At 38.0% G+C, this 19,111-nt stretch overlaps 1 protein-coding gene across 7 annotated transcripts in view; it reads left to right on the top strand.

The window, feature by feature from the left end:
• krz (beta-arrestin protein kurtz) overlaps positions 1 to 15,885 on the top strand; it is a 165,750-nt gene extending 149,865 nt beyond the window's left edge. For 3 of the 7 annotated variants that reach the window (XM_071678647.1, XM_071678646.1, XM_071678648.1), the window contains 4 exons: positions 2,025 to 2,111; positions 2,277 to 2,429; positions 9,565 to 9,674; positions 11,953 to 15,885. In XM_071678647.1, the coding sequence (XP_071534748.1) occupies positions 2,025 to 2,111; positions 2,277 to 2,429; positions 9,565 to 9,655 (331 nt within the window). In that variant the 3' untranslated portion in view covers positions 9,656 to 9,674; positions 11,953 to 15,885. Of the gene's footprint in view, positions 1 to 2,024; positions 2,112 to 2,276; positions 2,430 to 7,490; positions 9,229 to 9,564; positions 9,675 to 11,952 lie in introns of those variants that run through there. The other 4 variants (XM_071678642.1, XM_071678644.1, XM_071678645.1 and 1 more) reach the window with 3 other exon arrangements.
• The last annotated feature ends 3,226 nt before the right edge of the window (positions 15,886 to 19,111 follow it).

The following is a 19,111-nucleotide window of genomic DNA, read 5'->3' on the forward strand; positions in this document are numbered from 1 at the left end:
TTAAATTTATGAAAGAGGACGACACCAAAGTTCCTAGTGTACCTTATTAACTAATATTACACTACTTTTCTTATAACACAGTAGCCTTTTTTATTATTAGAATATTTACTTCCTGTGAGATTCAAAACTTTTGATATATTTGACTAAATGAACTTAATTAAAACAGTTTGTGTGGCTAGAGTTCAAGGTCAAGTGAGAGGTTTAAATTTTGTGATGTAGATGAGGATGGCAGGTACTTGGTTTTGTAAGTATTGCTTGTGCCTGTACATATGGTTGTATTTAAGTTCAATTTATAGAGGAGATATGACCTTGAATTAACCATATGTATGTACTACTTTTCATGAGTTTGTTTCTAGGTAAGAATATAATTCAGCATAGTGACCCAGTGAATGATTGGACATGTTTATTTACTTTTTAAATACTCAAAAAAAAAAAAAAAATTGGATGAAGAAACAGGATATTGCTTATCTTTTCCAAGTGAACCAAATTTTTTTCCATCTATCATTCAAGGATAATGAGGTGTGTAATACATATGCATATCAAAGAGAATTTTGATCTTGTGAAGTAGTGAATGGAAAAGTTACTTTTTTTTGAAAAACTAGCTTGTTTTACAAATAGAAAAATTAGAATGATTTTATTAATGTGTAGAAGACTAATTTTACTTAGAATTACAGACTGTGGGCTCTGATTTTGGTGCATTATACTTGAAAGCTTGAGAGTTAATGTGTGCAAATGGAGCCGTTGTTTGTCTGTTCCTAACTTAACTTTGCTTAGACAGGGGAAGTAGTTGTGTATATAAATCTCTCTTTCCTGTTTATTCAGTCCTGTTTATTCAGTCCCCTTGCACACCATTTACCTTCCAGGCTGTTCAGGCTCCAATACCCCAGAGCCTCCTACACTCCATCCTTCTGTCTTTTTCAAATGACATACCTTTTATTACAAACATTAAGGTCGTGAAAGTTATGTCAGACCACAAAATGATCAGTGTACTAACTATAGCATTGGAATGAAGACAGGCAGACCTGATGAGATATAAGATGAAGTTGATATGTCAGAGAACTTCAATTTGTCCTCCAAAAAAAAAGAAGTGGAACAAAGTTGATGTTCTAGTAGTTAAACACAGTGGATGGACAGCCTGAATAGCAGTAATTTAGATGATGGTGAAATTAGTGCCATGTAAAAGAACATATTAGATAGAAAGAAACCATAGGATAGAAAACTGTGGATGATTAGATGAAGAGAATGAAAAAAATTACAAAGAATTGCATCATGCAAAGATAGAGTGGAACCATTTGAAAAAAGAATAAAGAAGGTAGACTAGGAAATAAAGATTTCACATAGAACAGAGCAGAGAAGAAAAAGTAATTTGAAGTATGGGTCAAAATTCAATATGAGAAAAAGCAAAGTCAAAGATTAGACCATTCACTGAAAGTGACAGTTATGTAAATGATCCTCCCCCCCCCCCAAAAGTTGTCAGTTGTGCATTAACCCATATAAGTCAGTACGAAATTGATGATGAAATATGTACAGATTATGATGAGCATGCACTTTCAGATATAAACTCATCAGAATGACATAAATGAAGTAGTTGATCAACTTAAGAAGACTCACCTGCAGGGTCATATAGAATTCCAGCAATTTTATTTTTAAAGAAGACAAAGGGAACTGTAACCAAGCCTAGACTAATAGAATAATCAGGCATTGCAGATATACACATAATGGTGTACATAATGCCAGTGCACAAAGGTGGATCCAAATAACTACAGAAACAATACATACCAGTTATCCTAACTTCACATATGATTAATGGAATATTTTATTTCAAACTGACTCATAAATGGACAACTTAGGGTGGCAGAAGGATGGAGTAATAAGGTTTGGAGGCGTGGGAAGTTAGGCATGCTGAGTATAAAGTGAATTGGAGAGATGTGGTGTGCAGGTTATATGTTTACATAATTGCCAATATATGTATATGTTTATATAATTGCCAATATATGTATCTTTTTATGCATTCTTCCTTTCAGTATCACTGACTCTTGTCAGAAGGAAAACCTGGGTATTATTGTACAGTACAAGGTCAAAGTGAAGCTTATACTTGGTCCACTAGTAGGGTAAGGATAGATTAAACAATATAAGAATGATATACGATGAAGAGCAATAGTATGACATATATTTGCAATGAAAATAGTGTATATATCATGATTGTTTTTTGTCATAGTAGGTAATAACAATCACGCACTAATACATAGACTCGTATTTACATTCTGCATTTATAGTGACCTAGTAGCGGAACTGCCATTCACCTTGATGCATCCCAAACCAGAAGAGGAGACGGAAAGCAACAAGCCAGCAGCACCAAGTGCATCTTCCCCAACACAGGACTCAGAATCAACCCCGCCAGTGGATACAAACCTTATTGAACTTGACACGTGAGTAGCATTACCAAAGGCTGTTTTGTTTTTTTAAAGAAATCTTGCAGTTACTTAGATATTGGAAGGTAGGCCAGATAATCTGATTATTCTGTGTTGGACCACTTAAAATGTTATTGCATATTGGCTCAAGTTGGAGAAGTAATCCAAGAATAATTTTTAGGTTGATATTCTTAGTTTTCATGAAGTTGGCATGCAGGTTAGAATTATCAGTACTTGGCATGTATACATTGAGATAGACTCTTATGGCCTTTATTAAGTGACAGATAGTAAAACCCCACAGCATAGGAAGTCAAACTGCTTATTGTAACAGATTGGTAATCACATCAACTGACAGGCCATTATGTGCACACATCACAATACTGACTTGAATCCACTTTGCATTATGGCCTTGATCTATAACAATCAGATTGCAGAATACTTTTAGCAAGTAAAATACAGCATTAATTGACTTTTTAGAATGACTTTTTTCTGTTTGGCAAATACATATTCGAGACAAGGAGGAGCAATGGGTTGCAGCTACTTATTTAGTGAATGTCTTGAAATATGATCTTATGAGTAGAATGATTTTATGAGTAGAATGAAGAAGGAACATTCAGATTTTTCTGACAGCCTTTTTTAACTTTTTTTTAATTGAGGGACGTCCTCATATTCACATAAATGCTGCCCAGTTCATCATGATTATTGTTCTTGTTTTGTGAAGTTGTAAAGGAAAAGCTTCAGTGCATTTTGTTCCCTACACTTTTTCTCTTTTTTTTTTTTCAATGACTTCCTTTCCTCCACAAATAATCCAATTCACTCGTATGCTGACAGCCCAAAATTGCATTCATCCACATTCTTCAATTCTGCTCCCTCTTCTCTCATTGATCTGCATCTCGTCTTGACACAGCCTCCTCAATAGGCTCTGACAGGATATCTCAGTGGGACACCCAAAATCTTGTGAAGTTTAATGCCTCCAAGACCCAGTTTTTACCAAGGAGGAGGGTGGATGTGCTGGAAATGAGATGTTTGAGGACAATATGTGGTATGAGGTGGTTTGATCGAGTAAGTAATAATAGGGTAAGAGAGATGTGTGGTAATAAAAAGAGTGTGGTTAAGAGAGCAGAAGAGGGTGCTTTGAAATGGTTTGGCCACATGGAGAGAATGAGTGAGGAAAGATTGACAAAGAGGATATATGTGTCAGAGGTGAAGGGAACGAGGAGAAGTGGGAGACCAGATTGGAGGTGGAAAGATGGAGTGAAAAAGATTTTGAGTGATCGGGGCCTGAACATGCAGGAAGGTGAAAGGCGTGCAAGGAATAGAGTGCATTGGAACGATTTGGTATACCGGGGTTGACAAGCTGTCAGTGGATTGAACCAGGGCATGTGAAGTGTCTGGGGTAAACCATGGAAAGTTCTGTGGGGCCTGGATGTGGAAAGGGAGCTGTGGTTTCGGTGCATTATTACATGACAGCTAGAGACTGAGTGTGAACGAATGTGGCCTTTGTTTGTCATTTCCTAGCGCGACCTCGCACACATGAGGGGGAGGGGGTTGTTATTTCATGTGTTGCGAGGTGGCAATGGGAATGAATAAAGGCAGACAGTATGAATTATGTACATGTGTATATATGTATATGTCTCTGTGTGTGTGTATATATATGTATACGTTGAGATGTATGGGTATGTATATTTGCGTGTGTGTGGACGTGTGTGTATATACATGTGTATGTGGTTGGGTTGGGCCAATCTTTCATCTGTTTCCTTGCGCTACCTCGCTAACGCTGGAGACAGCGACAAAGCAGAATAAATCAATGAATATTAAAAACTCCTCACAGCTTCTTGTCTCTCTTTTGACTGTTCTGTGATACTGTCTTTTGACTCAGTGAACATACTTGGCATTGCTGTGACATCAACTCTTTCTTGGAAACCTCACATTACAGGAATAGCTAAGTCTGCCTCTAAGAAACTGGTTGTCCTAGTTAGATGTCAAAACTTCTCATATGAACAGTGCTTTGTTTGTACAATGGATTGATTTGTCCTTGTATGGAGTACTGCTTTCACATTTGGGGTGGTTCTAGCTCAGCATCCTTACTTGACAAAGTTGAGTTGAAAGCAGTCCACCTAATGATATGTTCCAGGTTAACCTCAAAACTTGTCCCCCTTGTTTACACTGTAATATTGTTTCCTTTTCCCTCCTCTGTAGGTATCACTTTGGTTTTTGTTCCCAAGTGCTGGCTGCTTTTGTGCCCTTGCCACTAGTTAGGCCACGCAATACTCGCCAAGCTGCTGCGTCGCGTGATTATAGTATGGCCATCAGCACTCAAGGGTCGGCTGTTATTGACACCTGCTTCTTTCCCATGTCGAAGCTCTGGAATCTCTATTGTATCATGTCTTTCCCAATAACTATGATCTAGCACAGTTCAAAAGACAGGCTTTTCATTTTCTCAAAAGTTCATGACTACTTTCCCCATGCCTTTTGTTTTTCTGTTTCATAATTCTCTCTATATTTCAATTAACACCTGGCATTGCTGTGGACTTTTGTCTGTGACTGGCGCCTTCAGCATAATATATATATATATTATTCATTATTCATTTTATAATACTTAGTCGCTGTCTCCCCTATTAGCGAGGTAGTGCAAGGAAACAGACAAAAGAATGGCCCAACCCACCCACATACACATGTATATACATAAACGCCCACACACGCACATATACATACCTATACATGTCACTGTATACATTCATATACATGCACAGACATATAGATATATACACATGTACATATTCATACTTGCTGCCTTCATCCATTCCCGTCGCCACCCTGCCACATGAGATAGCACCCCCCACCCATCCTCCCATGAGGTAGCGCTAGGAAAAGACAAAAAGGTCACATTCGTTCACACTCCATCTCTAGCTGTCATGTGTAATGCACTGAAACCACAGCTCCCTTTCCACATCCAAGCCCCACAAAACTTTCCATGGATTACCCCAGACGCTTCACATGCCCTGGTTCAATCCATTGACAGCATGTCAACCCTGGTATACCTCATCGTTCCAACTTACTCTATTCCTTGCATGCCTTTCACCCTCCTGTATGTTCAGGCCCCGATCACCCAAAATCTTTTTCACTTCATCCTTCCACCTCCAATTTGGTCTCCCACTTCTCCTCGTTCCCTTTACTTCTGACACATTTATCCTCTTTGTCAATCTTTCATCACTCATTCTCGTCATGTGACCAAACCATTTCAATACACCCTCTTGTCCTTTCTCAACCACACTTTTTATTACCACACATCTCTCTTACCCTGTCATTACTTACTTGATCAAACCACCTCACACCACATAGTGTCCTCAAACATTTCATTTCCATCACATCTACCCTCCTCCACACAACCCTATCAATAGCCCATTCCTTGCATTCATATAACATTGTTGGAACCACTATTCCTTCAAACATACCCATTTTTGCTCTCCAAGATAATGCTCTCGCCTTCCACACATTCTTTAACACTCCCAGAACCTTTACCCCCTCCCCTATCGTGTGACTCACTTCTGCTTCCATGGTTCCATCTGCTGCTAAATCCACATTTTACTGCAGTTCAGTAGATGTGACTGTCAAATACAAAGGTTTGCTCAAAGAATTTGGGTATGGAGTGGGAGAAGAAAGTGTACTGACTAATATGATGGGAGAAGGATAGAAAGAGGTAACAGAATCTAAGTATTTGGGAGCTATACTGGATAAATTTGGTTATATGAAAGGAGAGAGCAGTACAGGGTAGAATAGTCATTGGGTCCCTTAATGAAGTAATGAAAGGTGGAGGTGCAAGTATGGAAATGAAGTAAGGATTCAGGAATAGCATAGTCCTCCTTAACTGAAACATGGACATGGGGTGAGTGAAAGAGGTCAAGAATCCAGGTTGTAGAAATAAGTTATCTGAAATGGAATGAAGGAAATAATGAGGGGGTGTTTCAAGGATTTGGTATGGTAGAAAATGCAAAGAAAAATGATTGTGCAGTGGTAGAATGGTTAAAACATAATACTCTGAGGTGGTTGGGCATATGGAAGAATGCAAAACAAGGAGTTTACAGAGAGTGTGTATGACAGTATGATTAGTGTAAGAGGAAGACCACCTGTGATATGGGGAAATAGATTGGAAGAGTCCTGGAGGGAGAGAAATGGAGGAAGATTGCAAGGAGTGGTGTATGTGAGGGAGGCATGCTTTTGCTGTGGCACTCCCCTTGATGGGAGTTCCAGGGGGGAACAGGCATCAGGCATATAGATAGATAGAAAAAAGTGCCTGATAAAGCTTTGGAGTACAGATAATCTTATTTATTTATTTATCATACTTTGTTGCTGTCTCCTGCTTTAGCAAGGTAGTGCAAGGAAACAGACGAAAGAATGGCCCAATCCACCCACATCCACATGTATATACATACACGTCCACACACGCACATATACATACCTATACATCTCAACGTATACATATATATACACACACAGACATATACATATATACACATGTACATAATTCGTACTGTCTGCCCTTATTCATTCCCATCACCACCCCACCACATACATACGCATGCATGTACATAGCAACATATACACATATACATGCATATACATACATATACACAGACGTAAATTTATATACAAATATACATATTCGTACTTGCTTGCCATTCATCCATTCCTGTCGCTACCCCACCCCACAGGAAATAGCACCGCTACCCCCTGCTTCAGCAAGGTAGTGCAAGGAAAACAGATAAAAAAAGGCCACATTCATTCACACTCGGTCTTTAGCTGTCATGTGTAATGCACCAAAACCACAGCTCCCTATCCACGTTCAGGCCCCACAGACCTTTCCATAGTTTATATATATAGGTATAATATCTGTTCCCACCTGAAATTAATCACATGATATTCCAACTTTAGTTATTATAGTTTTGATAGATGTTTTGATGGTTCCTCATTATAATTATTTTTTTGTGTAAGTATAAAACCAAAAATATTCATATATCTAAGTTATACATTGTAGAGGATAAGATCAGCTGATGTGTTATCAACACTTGGGTGCTACAGGAGTGCCTCCAAAAGTACATCAAGTATTGGTCTAGGCCCCCCTGTAAGGGTCGATGAATTCTTCAAGATGCAGTCATTGATTGGCCCAATCAAAGCCAAATTAGAGCAACTGGTAGAGAAGCTAAGGGGTGGTGGTGGTGGAAGAACTGAAAATTCCACCAACCAAGTCATACAAAATCCTCATGCCAGTGAGGTAACTCCAAATAGAAGCACTGCTTTCAAGCCCAGCATGTCTGAAGCCAGGAACATGACAGTTGATTTGATTGATCTTGATACACAGGAAGATTTTGTGTGGGTATTGAATATTCAAATTTGCATGTGCATTTTGCATGATAAGTTGGCAGAGAATATCTGCAGTTATTGAAAAGCAAGGATGAGTTTCAAAGATAGTATCCAAGAGCATCAAATGAAGCAAAACAAAAAAGTTTAAATCATTAATGAGTTTGAAGATGTTTAACAGTTTTTGAGTGGATTGTTTACAAGTTTGCTGCTATTATGGATTTCTGCTTATTAAAAACTTAATCCATTTCCATATTTTTCTTTTTATGTTTTGTTTGCTACTCTCTGTAACAAGATTTTATAATTTATCAAATGCCTGTATGCACTGCACATCTTTTATACCATTTCCCTCCATATCTGGTTCTATTCCTTTGGTGTTTCCATATGTCATCTCTGCTGGATTTTGTTTGTCCCCTCACTTTGCTAGTTTATACTTGTTCCTCTTCCTTTGTTTAATGTTTCCTCTCAGCATTATCACTATTTATATTTATATCTATATTTATGTTTCCTTTTCTGTCATCAAATGACTTAAAATTCTTTCTCTTGGGTGCTGATGTGTTTCCATTCACCTGATGGAATGGATTATTTGTTAGCATATCCCAAAAACCAGGTTTTCACTGAATGCAATGTGAAGGGTTTTTATGTTCTTGGAATCAATGTTTGTACAACAGATAAGTTGGGTTTCTTAGCATATCTGGTATGTAATGGCTTGAAGTTGTTTATTAAGGCTGGTTTCATGTTCAGCATATTATTTGCTCATAATTGTCTTCTTTTGTTTTATATATTCTTTATATGATGTGGCAGGAAAGTAAGAAAGAATGGTTTGATTGTGAGCTTAACTGGGGAGGACTTGGGAAAGTGGAATGCTATGGTTACTTTGGAGTCACTATGATAGCAAATTGAACTTTGGAGGCTGAAGGGAGTCAGATAATGAGATGGGGGGACTGTAGTTTTAGATTTACTAAGGAACAAGTGGAAAGGAAAGGTTAGGGTCTATTAAGTGCAAATACGGGTATTTTTGAAAGTATGGTCTATTTATCTATATCTCTGATGGCTGTTCCCTTTGGGAACTCCATCAAGGGTTTGTCCATGGCAAAAGAGCCTTCATAACTGCTTAACTCATGGATTTAGGATAAAAGAAAAATTTTGTGCTTTTCCAGAATTGTTACTTGATTCTTTTCCCCAGTCATCACTCTTTGACTGATATTCATTTCATTCATGCCCTTTACTGGTGTGAGCATAGACCCAGGGCAGTACAGTAAGAGGCTGTGCATAGCTATCAAGTTGCATGTAAAGGAGTTTTTACAACCTAGATATAATCCACAGCTAAAGGAAATTCTACATAATACTAGTTTCCCTTTGTTCACCTCTGTAATTTGTATGAAACTCATTAAGAGGTCTCGTAAGAAATTCAAGATTAACCAATTGATTACCATGCTTTGTGATTAGTCAATAAAATATGCTTAAAATATTCCTGTGTGTTTTTACAAACCTTAACTAGTTTATAAACTTGTTTGTTTAGTACTGATGTTGCATTTTGCATTGGTCATAATTTTTTAATAACCATGCTGCCAACTAAGTGGCTAGGTTTAAATTGTACTATTGCTGAGTGACAAGATTTGCAAATATGATGGTGAGATATGTAGAGAAAGTGCCAGAAACATAATTTAGAATTAGAGGATCTTAATGTGTGGTATCAAAATGCTTTAAGTGATACAGATTGCCAATATGAAAATATATTCCTGCATTTTACCCTGTTAGGTTTTATAATTCAGTACACATTTTCTTTGAACAGGGATGGAACTACATGCTATGCTGACCAGGACGATGATATTATCTTTGAAGATTTTGCTCGTCTTCGGTTGAAGGGTGAAACTGAGGCATAGAGTGTTTCATTATGTGCAGGTCAGGATTCATGTTTACGAATGTTTGAAGTACAATACTCCACTTTGCATGTCTTTCAGCTGTCAGATTGGAACCCTGTGTGTGTGCTGAATAAACATTTCTTTAACATCATAGTCATTCAAAAGGAATTAGATGAAACACAAAATAATTCCACTAATCAGTGAGCAACAAGCCAGTAGCAGCTTATGGTACTTGCACCGTACTTCAGCCCATGACCATGCAGTATCTTCTTTTCAACAAGCATGCCAGTACTACATGCGTCAGAAGGCAGTGCGTTCTCAGCTCTCAAAAGAGTGTACTTGGAGCTTTATAAAAACCTGATGGCACGAATTTCTGCAGTTTTGTTTCACTTTGTGTTGCAATATTGGCTTATGCAGCATTATGAATGAAATTGTATTCCAGCCATTGCCTGTGTCAGTGGACCTGGTTTCTGCCATTAGTGACAAGTGGTTAATGTTATTTCTTACATGAACTGATTTCAGCAAGTCATTTCTTTAGATAGGTATTATTTTATTCTTGTGCTAAACTCATAAGCATACGTCTCCTGTGGTTCTTATGTAACTGGTCAACAAAAATGCATTTGGTTTTCTAATTTCACCAGTTAAAGCCTAAACTTAAAACCCATTTATAAATGACAGTGGTGAGAGAATATGTGAAGTACGGCCCTCACTGGATCAGCATAGCTATAAAATGTGTGGTATAGTGTATGTTTTTGTTGGTATGAAAAATAAGTAATAGAATTGATGTAAAGTCTGTATTAAAATTTGGAAGGATCTTAGTTACATTACTTACAATAGTTGGTAGGTCGTAGATTGCTGACTGTGATGCATTTATGGGCCACCTGGGGTTTAGTGCATAGGTTTGAATCCTGGTCATGGCAGTTGGTTTACCCATATATGGTTCTTTAATTTGTTTATGGATGGGGTGGTTAGGGAGGCAGATGCAAGAGTCTGTTGGGGATGAGAGGGCCTGGGAAGTGAATCGGTTGTTGTTTGCTGATAATACAGCTCTGGTGGTTGGTTCAAGAGAGAAACTGCAGAAGTTGGTGAGTGAGTGGAAAAGTGTGTGAAAGAAGAAAGTAGAGAGTGATTGTGAATAAGAGCAAGGTTATTCAGTTCAGTAGGGTTGAGGGACAGGTTAATTGCAATGTGAATTTGAATGGAGGAAGTAGGTTGTTTTGAATGTCTAGGAGTGGACTTAGCAGTGAATGGAACCATGGAAGTGTAAGTGAGTCAGAGGGTGGGGTAGAGGCCGAAGGTTCTGGGAGCGATGAAGAATGTGTGGAAGGAGAGAACATTATCTCTGAGAGCAAAAATGGGTATGTTTGAAGGAATAGTAGTTTCAACAATGTTATATGGTTGCAAGGCATGGACTATAGATAGGGTTGTACGGAGGAGGGTTGAAGTGTTGGAAATGAATTGGTTGAGGATAACATGTGGTGTGAGATGGTTTGATCAAGTAAGTAATGAAACGGTAAGAGAGATGTGAGGAAATAAAAAGAGTGTGGTTGAGAGAGGAGAGGAGGGTGTGTTGAAATGGTTTGAACATGTGGAGAGAATGAGTGAGGAAAGCTTGACAGAGAGGATATATGCATCAGAGGTTGAGGGAACAAGGAGATGCAGGAGACCAAATTGGAGGTGGAAAAATGAAGTGAAAAAGATTTTGAGGGGTCAGGGCCTGAACATACAGGAGGGTGAAAGGCATGCAAGGAATAGAGTGAATTGGAATGATGTGGTATACCGGGATTGATGTGGTATACCGGGATTGATGTGCTGTCACTGGACTGATCCAGGGCATATGGAGCATCTGGGTAAACCATGGAAAGGTCTGTGGGGCCTGGATGTGGATAGGGAGCTGTGGTTTCAATGTATTACACATGACAGCTAGAGACTGAGTGTGAACGAGTGTGGCCTTTTTTTTTTTGTCTGTTTTCCTAGCACTACCTCGCTGAAGTGGGGTATAGTGATGCTATTTCCTGTGTGGTGGGGTAGCAACAGGAATGGATGAAGGCAAGCAAGTATGAATATGTACATGTATATATGCATTTGTCTGTGTGTGTGTACGTATATTTTGATATGTATATGTATGCATATTTGCATGTATGGGTGTTTATGTATATATGTGTATATGAGTGGATGGGCAGTTCTTCATCTGTTTCCTGGCACTACTTTTCTGACTCGGGGAAACAGCAATTAGATATAATAGATATGAATAGATATGTATATGTATGTATTGATGGATAAGAAACATTGTAAATAGTACTTTTCTTATTTTTCAGATTAATGGAGTCTGCAAAAACCAGTATTTATTTGGAATTGTATTTGAGAAACTATCTGAAAACACATTAGAAACAAGAGTAGTGCAGTAGTTTTTGCACACAGTGGTTATGAAAGTGAACTTGAATGGCTGACAAGAAATTGTAATATCATAACTTAAATGACTGAGATCTCTAATATCTCTTGTATGAAGATAGAAGTATAATCTACAGTTTATTGCTGTACTGTAGGTGTCAAAATGATGGAATTGCCTACTTGTGCTTCATGTTTTAGCTTCAGCTCTTTACCAGAAGTGCTGTGCTTTTTTGTTTGAATTTGTACACTTGCTGTATATGAAATGTATCCTTACAACAGGACAATACTTGATAGATTTTAGTGTTTGTCCTAGATTTTAGTGGCTTGATCAACAGAGCACAATCAAAGCTTGTATGAGAGGAATAAGTACGTGTCTTTGAGTGAGAGCTTGCTCTGTGACAACGAAAGTAAGTACTATTGGCTCTGTCATATCCCAATGATTGATTGGGATTATACCAGTTTAGTTTTCCCAATATGTTGAGGTACCCATTGTTTGCATATTTTCAACCATGTGATGCTTACTCACTAAAATATATCATTCTTGGTGTAACAAACCAAAGTCTTACAACAGCATAAGTGGTAAAGCTACCTATCCACTTATATATCAGTTATTGTTGAAAATTTTAATCATTATTGTCATGAAGTGTTGGTTTCTAAGTGGCTTTGGCACACAATTAATTCTTCAGATTTGGAACAAATTATTAGTCCCAGTATACTGTATTAAGGTATGTGCAGAGCTATGGCCAGGTGCTCCATGTGAAGTCAGCAAATTCAAACTTAGCACCATCTCAAGAGGGAAAGCTACCTCAGCATTTATAGATGTTTCCAAATACAGCCGTGAATGTGTTGTGACAGTATGGTATGATACTTCAATAAATCGTATGAAAGCATGTCATTAGCATGAAGAATCATCATTATTGAAGACGTGCAGTAATATCAAATGACTGTGTTATTTCATTGAACAAGCCCATTCTGAACAAAGTACATTGTTCATGAATTATGGCACTTAAGTTAGATATCAGATGGTGGACAGGTGTTGATGCATTATTTGTTGCACAAAATAGTATTGTTATCATGATCATAAAAATGTCAGTATATCTAATCTACTGCATTTATCACATTTTGATTAGTGTTTCTCATGCACAGTCAGCTTATATTTATTGGAAGTCTTTTAAGGAATGAATAAGTTGTGCCTACATTTTTTTCTTTTTTTTTAGATAAAGAAATAGACAAATTTAATGCCTTAGTTATTGTAGGTATTCATCTATGATGCCTCTTTGAAAGTTATTCATATATACAGAGTTGCCAACCATTACATTTTTGCTGTATTTATTACTTTTTTTTAGATAAATATGGCAGTACGATTTTTCTTAGTGAAACACATTTTTTAAAGTTCTGGTCTTATGTTCATGTATTGTGTATGTAATGCTTGGAAAGTTCATAGGGGTGCACTATGCAATATATAGTGTACGTTCTCATCTTGCATGCAGGTACTAATGCAGTGTACAAAATGTTGCACATTGGTCAATTTCCGACCATTTTGTGGAAATGACCACACAGGTTGTTGCGCAGGTGGTCTTGCCATCAGATCATATCTTTAGCTTGTTAATCAGGCTAGTCTTACTCCTGGGTCAGGCCCACCTGAGACTTCAAAAAGTCATGCAAAATTATCATTTATGGAAGTGGATATGAAATAACTAGTTCCCTTCCATCTATTGCTGTTCTTCAGAGTAGTAAAATTTGATTTATTAAGATTTTTTCACAGTGACATATGAAAAGTAACAATGTAAATCCTCGACACATAAGTTACATCATCACATCGGTTTATAGGCTCAGTGATTGTAAGTTCTCCATCACCTGAAAAATGCAGTTATAGGAAAAGGTGGTCAGTGACCAGATGAGGATCTCATCTTGGGGAATGATGTTACGAAATTTCTCACAACAAAAGCATTCTCATCAAAACAGGAGGAAGAATTCTTCACAGTCAGGAAATACTTTTTTGTGTATGTGATTATGTGCTCAAGAAGTTCCCCCAGAAAAATGTGCTGATTCAGAATGCAAGTGTTGTTGACCCAAGAAAGAGAATGGATATAAAGTTTTCATCAGTGCTCTACCTCATGAAGAAATTCCACTTCATGGAAGAGCAAGTAGATGAGCTTGAACTTGAATTTGCTCACTACCAGGTAAATCAGCTTGAAGGTGTATATCTTGCCCAAAGAGTTGATGAGATGAGGGTGGCGATTTCACAACTAAGACGCGAGTCTTCATATGAAGAGAAATATGTACATCATATCACTATCATGTTTGATATCCTGTCAATTGCTGACAGCAATGATAAAGATGAGAAAATTTTCAACCTGGTAAGAAAAAACACTGAACTTTGTCCAAATCTTGGCACACAACCATTATCAGATTTCCTCACACAGAAAGTGCTAAAAAAATCAGTTGTCATCAAGTGAAGGTCAGTGAAAGGCTTTTGGAGAAGTGCAAACAGGCAACCACTGCTTATAATGTGTGTGGACAAACAAATATTACAACCTCTGTTGACTTAGTTCAAGGACCGAGAATGAAACACTTCTGAATAGAGACTTTGTTGGTTGTAAAGTGAACACTCGTGGACTATCTTCATGGAGATAGCTTAACCACTGGACATCACAATATCCTTTAGTGAAAGTGCAGCCTGTATTTTTATTGCGTGTCATAAATTCCTTTTTTTTTTTTACTCGAAATTCCTTATTTTTGCCTTTATTTTTTTTGACAAAGTTGGCAGCTCTGCATATATTGGTAATTGTTATACCTCTTGATAGTTAAATTAAGCGCAGGAACTTCAAGCAAAAAGATAAACATTTATCGTAGGTATATCCTTAATTAGGAGGTTGTGATTTTTATTATTATTACAGATAATTTCATGTCTGATTTTTATTATTTATGTAAATATACACATGGCCTCTCTACCAGGGAAGATAAAGATAAGTATACCTCAGTCTATATGCTCTTGTATATTTTAACAGTGAAACAATATAGGTTTGATAATACTGTAGAAGCTGGGTATTCAAGTTCCTTTTTTATTGGTTAATTACAGTGATTGAAGACTTGTAGGGAGAAAGATTGATGATATCTTTAAAAGCTTTAGACGTTTATGACATTGAAGTAGCATGCAGAGATGAAATAAAAGGCATTATATTATTTAAGCTGAAATTTATAAATTTCACTGCTTTCTTGTATTTAAGAAAAGAAAGGTAATAGTGCAGAGAGCTATTTTTGTAAGAGTATGGGAATTCTTTTGCCAGGTATAAACTCTCGACTAAGACTTGTAGTCTACTAGCCATTCATGCATTTGGTGTAAAAATGTCCACAAAGGAAAGCACAACATACTTTGTAAGAGATCGTTTTAGTCATGACCTGTTCAGTGAATGAACTGATTCTTTAATTATTTTTGTGTATACTTTAAGATGTCAAGTATGTCACTTCAATTAAGTCTGCATTAATATTCCTTTGCTGTCCATGAGAGGAGTATGAGAAATTCATCTCTGTATGCTTGTGTGTATGCGTATGTTTGTTGAAACTAGGGGTAAAAATGTCATCGCTGGAGGCTCAACATGCACATCTGGTTTTAAAACTATCTTTGTTTTAGATATCGCCATGGTAAAAACATTTTCTTTTTATAGAATTTCTGTTTCACCTTTTTTTCAGTGTTGATTAGCATGTACATGATAGAATTGAGGAGCAGGACATTGTCAGTGACATATTTTAGGATCACTTAGAACATCTTATTTGTAGAAATCTACTCGGTCTCATTACTTGTGCAACGTTACCATATGCCCCCTTTCCTTCTTAGCTTTGCATTGTCTGTAAACTCATTCCAGTTTTTTCTTAACCTTGACACTAGGATCTGAAGAAGATTTGATAGAAGTAAGACTTTCAGCATTGCACGAATTAGTGTGCATATTTTATTTAGGAAATAACTTATGTGCCCTTCATTTCAAAGATATATCAGTGTATAATATTCTGTAAGTAGTGTAAATATACAGCATACAGAGTTTATTGTACTTTGAGGTACTAGGTTAAAATTTTATTTTGCATTGTTCTTTGGCACTTCAAGGAAGTTTTATGTTTCCAGAAGTAGTAAGCCTTTTGCAGTTTCAGTTTCATAGTGTACAAAGCATAGAACATACTCAGAAGTTAAAGGGAGAACTGAAGGAAATATTTACTGAATTAACTCATTGATTGTAATTGTCAGAATGGCCAATGACCTGAGGTGGTTTGATTGAGTAAGTAATGAAAAGGTAAGAGAGATGTGTGGAAATAAAGAGAGTGTGGTTGAGAGATCAGAAGCAAGTGTGGTAATGGTTTGGACATATGGAGAGAATGAGTGAAGAGAGATTGACAGAGAGGATATATGTGTCAAGAGGTGGATGAAACAAGGCGATGTGGGAGATCAAATTGGAGGTGGAAGGATGGAGTGAAAAAGATTTTGAGTGATTGGGGCCAGAATATACAGGAGGGTGAGAGGCATGCATGGAATAGAGTGAATTGGAATGATGTGGTATACTAGGGTCGACATGCTGTCAATGGACTGAACCAGGGCATGTGGGGTAAATCATGTAAAGGCCTGGAGGGCCTGGACGTGGATAGGGAGCTGTGGTTTCGGTGCATTACACATGACAGCTAGAGACTGAGTGTGAACGAATGTGGCCCTTTTGTCTGTATTTATGTATATATATATATATATATCCCTGGGGATAGGGGATTAAGAATACTTCCCACGTATTCCCTGCGTGTCGTAGAAGGCGACTAAAAGGGGAGGGAGCGGGTGGCTGGAAATCCTCCCCTCTCGTTTTTTTTTTTGATTTTCCAAGGGAAGGAACAGAGGGGGCCAGGTGAGGATATTCCAAAAAAGGCCCAGTCCTCTGTTCTTGGCGCTACCTCGCTAACGCGGGAAATGGCGAATGGTTTGAAAGAAAGAAAAGAAAGATATATATATATATATATATATATATATATATATATATATATATATATAAATATATATATATATATATATATACATATATATATATATATTGAAGAGCAAGGTAATTAGGTACAGTAGGGTTGAGGGTCAAGTCAATTGGGAGGTAAGTTTGAATGCAGAAAAACTGGAGGAAGTAAAGTGTTTTAGATATCTGGGAGTGGATCTGGCAGCGGATGGAACCATGGAAGCGGAAGTGGATCATAGGGTGGGGGAGGGGGCGAAAATCCTGGGAGCCTTGAAGAATGTGTGGAAGTCGAGAACATTATCTCGGAAAGCAAAAATGGGTATGTTTGAAGGAATAGTGGTTCCAACAATGTTGTATGGTTGCGAGGCGTGGGCTATGGATAGAGTTGTGCGCAGGAGGGTGGATGTGCTGGAAATGAGATGTTTGAGGACGATGTGTGGTGTGAGGTGGTTTGATTGAGTAAGTAACGTAAGGGTAAGAGAGATGTGTGGAAATAAAAAGAGTGTGGTTGAGAGAGCAGAAGAGGGTGTTTTGAAATGGTTTGGGCACCTGGAGAGAATGAGTGAGGAAAGATTGACCAAGAGGATATATGTGTCGGAGGTGGAGGGAACGAGGAGAAGTGGGAGACCAAATTGGAGGTGGAAAGATGGAGTGAAAAAGATTTTGTGTGATCGGGGCCTGAACATGCAGGAGGGTGAAAGGAGGGCAAGGAATAGAGTGAATTGGATCGATGTGGTATACCGGGGTTGACGTGCTGTCAGTGGATTGAATCAGGGCATGTGAAGCGTCTGGGGTAAACCATGGAAAGCTGTGTAGGTATGTATATTTGCTTGTGTGGACGTATGTATATACATGTGTATGGGGGAGGGTTGGGCCATTTCTTTCGTCTGTTTCCTTGTGCTACCTCGCAAACGCGGGAGACAGCGAAAAAATGTATATATATATATATATATATATATATAATGTATATCATCCCAGGAGATAGGTGAGAAAGAATAGACCAAAGACCAAATTGGAGGTGGAAAGATGGAGTGAAAAAGATTTTGTGTGATCGGGGCCTGAACATGCAGGAGGGTGAAAGGAGGGCAAGGAATAGAGTGAATTGGATTGATGTGGTATACCGGGGTTGACGTGCTGTCAGTGGATTGAATCAGGGCATGTTAAGCGTCTGGGGTAAACCATGGAAAGTTGTGTGGGGCCTGGATGTGGAAAGGGAGCTGTGGTTTCGGGCATTATTGCATGGCAGCTAGAGACTGAGTGTGAACGAATGGGGCCTTTGTTGTCTTTTCCTAGTGCTACCTCGCACACATGAGGGGGGAGGGGGAAGGTATTCCATGTGTGGCGAGGTGGCGATGGGAGTGAATGGGGGCAGACAGTGTGAATTGTGTGCATGGGTATATATATATGTGTCTGTGGATGTATATATATGTGTACATTGAGATGTATAGGTATGTGTATTTGCATGTGTGGACGTGTGTGTGTATACATTGTGTATGGGGGAGAAAGAATACTTCCCACGTGTTCCCTGCATGGCAAGGAAGTCAACTAGAAGAGGTGGGAGCAGGGGCTGGAAATCTTCCCCTATAGTTCTTACTTTAACAAAAGAAGGAACAGAGAAGGGTGCCAAGTAAGGATTTTTTTTACTCTAAGGCTCAGTCTTCAGTTCTTGATGCTACCTCGCTGATGCAGGAAATAGCGAATAAGTATGAACAAAAATATATATATATATATATATATATATATATATATATATATATATATATATATATCTTTCTTTCTTTCTTTTAAACTATTCGCCATTTCCCGCGTTAGCGAGGTAGCGTTAAGAACAGAGGACTGGGCCTTTTTTGGAATATCCTCACTTGGCCCCACTCTGTTCCTTCTTTTGGAAAATTAAAAAAAAACGAGAGGGGAGGATTTCCAGCCCCCCGCTCCCTCCCCTTTTAGTCGCCTTCTGCGACATGCAGGGAATATGTGGGAAGTATTCTTAATCCCCTATCCCCAGGGATAATATATATATATATATATATATATATATATATTTTTTTTTTTTCTTCGTGCATATTTGCCATTTCCCGTGTCAGCAAGGTAGCATTGAGAATGGAGG

Source organism: Panulirus ornatus, chromosome 28, assembly GCF_036320965.1.
Source record: "Panulirus ornatus isolate Po-2019 chromosome 28, ASM3632096v1, whole genome shotgun sequence".
NCBI classification, from domain to species: Eukaryota; Metazoa; Arthropoda; class Malacostraca; order Decapoda; family Palinuridae; genus Panulirus; species Panulirus ornatus.